The 6819-nt window shown below is 37.8% G+C and overlaps 1 protein-coding gene across 1 annotated transcript; it reads left to right on the top strand.

Moving 5' to 3' along the window:
* Positions 1-557: 557 nt before the first annotated feature.
* LOC100244897 (uncharacterized protein At3g28850) lies at positions 558-2043 on the top strand. Its single transcript, XM_010652573.3, has one exon. It carries the CDS (start codon positions 993-995, stop codon positions 1731-1733), a length of 741 nt encoding a protein of 246 aa, XP_010650875.1. The 5' UTR covers positions 558-992; the 3' UTR covers positions 1734-2043.
* The last annotated feature ends 4776 nt before the right edge of the window (positions 2044-6819 follow it).

The raw sequence follows: 6819 nt of genomic DNA, 5'->3' as shown, positions 1-6819 counted from the left end.
CAGTAGTTGCATACAATGGTCCCCGGAGTACCCGGTTGTCCCTTTTTTTTTTTTGGTTGTTTTTGGATTGGCATAATTCAGCTTTTCTACGGTATTATAAACACTTGGTGACAAACGCTATAATTATTAGGTAGCAATAGCATTGCTGTGTTAATATTTGAAAATGACAATGATACAAGGCATGTTCACTTTTACCTTTTACTTGTTCACTGCGTATTCACCCTTAATTTTTTAGTGAACTTGAACATTTCTAATTTAATATAGAATGATGAAGACTAGCAAGGTACTCGAACTCACTCCAATATAATCAGTCATAGGAGCTGATAAGAGCACGAGGGATGGTCAATTTGCTAGCATTTAACACATATCTAGACAATGAATACTGCTGTTCAGGACATTATCCCTCTTCTTGATCTGTCTTTTTCAGTAACTAATAGTTTTTCATTAAATTCCAGATGAATCATATTTTTCTCCGAGTAATTTGGATGAGGTGCTATATTAATAGCATATTCTTAAAAAACTAAACACTCAGGCAGACACCACTTTTGGAGGCCATGGAAGTATATGATGAGGAGACTTGGATTGACCGGGTCTAGGAGAAAAATATCTGCAATTAGGCTAATGATATCAGGTATTAACCAGGACCTCTCATCCGTTGTCTCTTAAAAACCCCCATTAAAGCAAACAAAACTACCCTCCCAACTAACTTAACAACCTCCTAACCCCATCCTGCTTCCCAAAATTTTTGTTACCTCCTGATTCTTTCTCTCTTTCTTTCTCTCTCTCTCTCTCTCGTTCAGTGCTAAAGAGAAAAGCTAACCTGCAACACCCGCTTTTGCAGCTACTCCTTCATTCCGCCAAAACGTTCTCTTTAAGCATATCATACCAGAAAACCCTATCTACATTTCGTCTCTTTCTTTCTCTATCCCTCTGTTTCTCCAAAGCTTTGATTTTTCTCTTGTTTGAATTCTGAATATTGATCCTTAGTCCTCATGTGGCAGCCGTGGGGAAAATCAACCGTTCGGATTCACACCCCATCCCCAACTACAAATTTCTCCTGCTCCTCATTTAAAGATATCCAACATCTCTGCAAAGACGAAACTGAGACACAAACTCCCAAGAAATCTTCCATCTTCCACCGAGTCCGTGTCGCCACAGCAGTCCTACGGTCGTGGGCACCCCACCCGGCCCAACAAGTAGAAACCAATGCAGCATCTGTGCCCGAAGAACCTCTCACTCCCTCTGAGCCATTGATCTCCATTCCCGGCGCCGAGAGTCGCATTGTTGTCTACTTCACCAGCCTCCGCGTGGTCCGCTCCACCTTCGAGGACTGCAGAGTCGTTCGGTCAATACTCCGAGGCTTTCGTGTCTCCATGGACGAACGAGATCTGGCGATGGACTCTGGATTCCTAGAGGAGCTACAAGGGATTTTGGGACAGACCAAGTTGACCCTACCTAGGGTTTTCATCGGCGGGAGGTACATTGGTGGCGCAGAGGAAATTCGGCAGCTTCACGAGATCGGCGAGCTGAAGAAATTCGTCGAAGGCCTGCCGGCGGCGGAGTCCGGAGTCTGCGAGATGTGCGGCGGTTACGGGTTCATTCTATGCCACGAATGCAACGGTAGCCACAAGTGTTACTCCGAGAAGGGTGACACCATTGGGTTCAGGAGCTGTACGGATTGCAACGAAAACGGTCTAATCAGGTGCCCTTCTTGTTCCGCTGTGGCACTTTGATCCGTTCAATCAGAAAAGAGAGGGAAAGGGAAAGAAGCGGAAAAAGAAAAGAAAATTGCAAAAAGAGAAGGGAGGGAGAAAAAACTCTGCCTTTCTAATTTTATATTTTTCTTTTTGGGGGGTTCAATTAGTTCGGTAGTTTCTTTACGGGTGAAGCAATCAGCAGCTATCTGATTGCTAGCCTTAAAGGGATATGATCTTTGTAAAGTAGCTAACACGAGGTAGAAGGATCATAACATTGTGTTTCTGTCTAATCATGGATCTTCAAAAGTAATCAAATTGGTGTGTATCATTCTCTTGGTCTTGCTTACATGTTCCCCGCAGGTTTTGAGTAGGGTTTTAAGGTTTTTGATGTTATTTTGCAGTAACTTCACTGTAATATGAACATATTGGAAGGTAGACAGATGGAAACGTATGTCACAGGAAAACCAAAATGAGATTACGAGTGTTTTACGATAAGGTAATTTTGATCTCACAAACCCCGGCAACTTTAAAATCGTTGTTATTCAACCCATTGAATAATGATTAGTTTCCCATTCATACTCAGGAAAGACAGTCCTAATCTGTTATCAGAGCTATTGGAGTAGTTGTCTTGTAGTCAATTGTATGTTTGGATTTTAAGAAACTTTTTCCATATTCATTTTGTAAGCTTAATTTGGATGTAGGCATACCTCCCAACCACATAACTCTGTGATCTAAGCTTTTTACTCCTGAAAATGTCTGGTTTCCAAAGTTGAAGCATCGAGAGGTTTTGCAATTTTAATTTGGATGTAAGGGCCAGCTTTGAACCACATAATTCCTTTATTTGCTTATTTTTTGTTGTTGTTTTTCACTTTTTTTGTCCTTTTCTTTTCTATGTTTGATTGTGTTTTATTTTTGTTATTATTTTGACATTGAGTTCGTGGGATGACAAAACACGGTGATCAAATAAAGACAAACTCGCAAGTTAAACTACAATAATAATTCTGTTTCTCCATTCCCTTGCAAAAAGTGAAAAAGGAGATAACTGCGCCCTCCAATAATTTTGGTCACTCAAATGATTGAAGAAGGGACCTTGAGTAGCTGGATAAGTTAGACATGCCAAATTCTACCATGGATAGTGCATATTAGGTGGAGTTATTTTTGCAATAAGTTCAATAGTACCTCGGCTCGTCCTACATTACTTCATAATATTGCTTAATCCATAGTTGTTTGCCTTGTAAATTTACTTCCAAATCTAAAATCGGTCAATAAGACGTGAAGAAAATTTCCATTTTCTTCATTCACAGCAACAAATTCGAACAACAAATTCAAAATTAGGTCAAATAAGAGATGGGTTATTGAGAGACTCCCCATACCAATTGAAGATCCTAATTTAGTGGCGTATCCACCTGTGCCATGTGCTCTAATGGATTGAACTTTTTACATGTGCGCTTTAGATAAGTATGTTTTATTCACCTACAATTTTAAAACAAAATTATTGTTTAATACAGACTTCCTACCCCGTAGGTTGTTGTGAATGTCTTCATGTCCATTATTATGAACTTCTGCTCGCGGAGGATTCTAAGGAAGTTTTACTTACCTACCTTAGGTTAAGATGATATTTATGAAGAAAAGGTTGCTGATTTCTCTATCCACAAGAAGGACCTCTCTACTCTCTCAATGTATAGCAATCAACCCCTATGGACGATGTTGATATGAACCCCAGAGATGGTATCAACAGAACGCTCCTTAGAATTGTGCTGATGAGATCTCCTAGGGAAGTTTCAGTATAATCCTCTAAGGGATTTTTTTTTTCTTTTTAAGGTAAAGAAAAATTTATTAGTAAAAACACAACCACATATACAGGGGCACATAAAGGATGCTGACAGGCACACCCACAAGGCCCCAAACCACTAAGGAGTCCCCTTATCAAAAGGCTACATCTCTTAGGATGGTGTCACTGTGGCCTTTTGATTGGTGACTTAAAGACGTGTGACTTTTTCCATAGGTAGACAGCCCTTGAATTTATTTTACTCAGCTACCACTTGGAATATCTTTGCACTTCCTTGAAAGCATTCACGTGGCATACATCCCTTTTACTGTATGCATGTCCAACTATAAAGCTAGGAGTAAAGTGATCCTACATAAATTTGGTGCACGTTGATAATGAGCTCCAATCTCTCATCATTCAGTACTTGATGAACACCTTGATTTGGTGGATAGAGAAGAGGGAAAATGAACACATAATATCAAAGCTATTCATGTCATCTTCAACACACTTTGGATCTATTAAGACCTAATTACTAGTTTTGGAGCCTCTTGTTCTTAGGAGGTACGGATTTTTTATGCTTTGAATTACAAGAGCATTTGAACTCATTTTGAGCTTTTTCAAGCACTCATGAGAGTTGAGAGCTCCAACTCCCCAAAGTCACTAGTAGTTGTTGGGGCAATAGCTTGATTTACATTGTTGACCGACTACTTCATAACTTAAGCTTTTAAGTTAATTAGTAACTTAACATCATGTTAGTCTTATTTGAAAGAAGGTCATGAGTTCAAATTTTAGGTCAATTGATAACTTCACACCAGCCTCTCCAATTTCCTTTTTCTTGTCAATTCATTTTACTAATCACTTCAATTCCCTTCATCAATTCATTCCTAGGGCTGTAGTCCAAATAAACTTGATATTCGTTATTGACCCCTATTTAACAACTTTTATAAGTAAACAGTAACTAATTCAACTCTCTTTCCCTTGTCAATTCATTCCTTATCTAAAACCCCACCTTGGATTGACATATTCTAATTATAAAAAAAAAAAAAAAAAATCTCATAAAAATTAGCGACTGGAACTCACCTCAAGTCTAATTTTCTCAGAGAAATTCACTGTTTGACAAATTTCACTTAATTCTTCACATGTACAAAAAAATTAACTTGATTATATTATCTTTGATAATAAGATTAACGCAACTGCTTTTATTAATATTTTTCAACCATTGGAAGGATTGAGTAGAAATCAATGAAAATCAAATAAACAAACAAGGGTTTTTTAAAGTAATCGTTTGTGATTGATAAAATGTTAGAACCTATTAGATGGTAGATCTTAATCGTTTAGTTTTTGATATGATAATGACTTGTGATGAAAAATTTGAGAACTGGATGATAATAGGTTAGCCTCAATCTAGTGTTAGATGCCATCTCCTAACTCTTACATTGTCGAGGGTTAATCAGGGAAAAAGTGAAAATTCTTAAGAATACAGAATGCAGGATCAAATTCTACAGGAAGCAAAAACATACCTGAAGTAGTAACCACACATGTGAAGGGAAAGTAAAATGTCTGGCTATAATCTTGTCACAGAAAAGATACAGCTGCGATGGTGGACTTCTGACGTCTTCTGTATTGGTGAAATGCCTCTGATCTAGTGGCAGAGCAGCACCGCACCCATGTTCCATCATCAAAGCTTGAGAGCAACTTGAGTTCTTGAGATGGAGTTATGAAGGATAGTGGGATAGTGAGGCTAATCTAGGATAGGTTTAAAAGTGAACCTGCATTTAGTGATTAGAAGAAACTCTCTTCCCGATGGGTTGTCCCCATTACCCTTTGCATTAATTCTCCAATTTCTAGACTTGTAACATCCTATATGGCCGTATCATAATTTGCATGAATAATGCATATATGATGCATATCAACATGATTTTGTGCCGAAGTCCATGGAAGCTATTTGGGTTGCACTGCAATCCATGGTAGCTATTCAGCAATTTCTGGGTAGGTAAGTTTAAAAATGACCTGCGGGAAGGCATGCCAACTTATGATCATAAACTAGATGTAGGGATTTTGATGTGAAAAGCTTATCTGACCTTAATATTGTAGAACTAAAAGAGAATGGATAAATTATACAATCCACACTTATGCTTTCTTCCATGTTTCAATTTAATTCCTAAACCTTTTTTTTTCTTTTTCTTTTTCTTTTTTTGAAACAATGTCACCCTTGAATATTCCCAATTGTCAGATAGACCCTTTGTTAGCAATTTTCATTAGAATGAATGGAGAAGCCCACATGACAAGCACATGGAAGCATACGTGATTTAGGCATGATTAAACTCTTCATATTTAATAAGTTATGTTTGATAAAAAGAAGAAAAAAAGATTAAAAACACTAAAGAGGAGATGATCATGTGCTTAGGGACTAAAGCCTGACGGTTTAGGGTTTATTAGGTGATGTTCTTAACTATGGAGGATTGAATTTTGGAGACTAAATATTTCCCCGTCTTCATGGATTGAGTTTAAGATCCAGAATTTGTTCCCTGGCATTGCACCTACAAGCTACAACCAAAACAGCTTGAACATTTCAATGCAGTGTATAGTGAAGTTGGTATCTACCCAAACGAGGATCTCCTACATTGTTTCTGGAATTCTCAAGTGTGTTTACAAACAATGTGTAGGCGCTCTTCACTTTGTTGTGCTTCTGTGGATGGAATCAGACACTTGAATCCTTCATCTTGAACCACCTTATTTGAGCCCAAGTCCATGCCGGGCCTCAACCCGTTCTGCAATCTCTATCTTCATTCACATGCACTTACACTGCATCCAACCTGATTTCCACACATTCCCTTTTCTTCTCCAAATCCTTTGGAACTTCTCCATCTCCTTCATCCTGATTTTCTGTTTACTGTGTTTTAATATATATATATTCTGTTGTGAAACAAAACCCATTAAATTTGAAGAGTTTAATCATGTCTAAATCACATCGTTATGCCCACATGCTTGTCACATGGGCTTTTGGATCCATTTTCACAAAAATTGCTAATGACAGTTTATTTGACATTCAAGGATGGTTAAATGGTTGCATTCTTTGGAAAAAAATATATGAGGGACTAAATTGAAATATGATGAAAATATATGGGTGGATTTGTAATTTACGTAAAGAAAATTGATGAATAATAACTTCCATACTTGTTTGATGGTTGCTAGTCCCCAAGACTTGCACTATTAATGTCTACACCTACTCTCATGTTTATGACGTAACACTTCCATACTCCTTAGTGATTCCTTAACAAGTTGAGAGGATATGATTCTATTTTGACGAACTCAAGAACAATGATGAAATCTTTTAACGTATGTTAAACATGG

Source organism: Vitis vinifera, chromosome 6 (assembly GCF_030704535.1).
Source record: "Vitis vinifera cultivar Pinot Noir 40024 chromosome 6, ASM3070453v1".
In the NCBI taxonomy this organism is placed as follows: domain Eukaryota; kingdom Viridiplantae; phylum Streptophyta; class Magnoliopsida; order Vitales; family Vitaceae; genus Vitis; species Vitis vinifera.
This window is presented reverse-complemented; position numbering and strand designations above follow the sequence as displayed.

Coding starts and splice junctions, on each gene's coding strand:
- LOC100244897 (XM_010652573.3), top strand. CDS start 993: ATGTGGCAGCCGTGGGGAAAATCAACCGTTCGGATTCACACCCCATCC.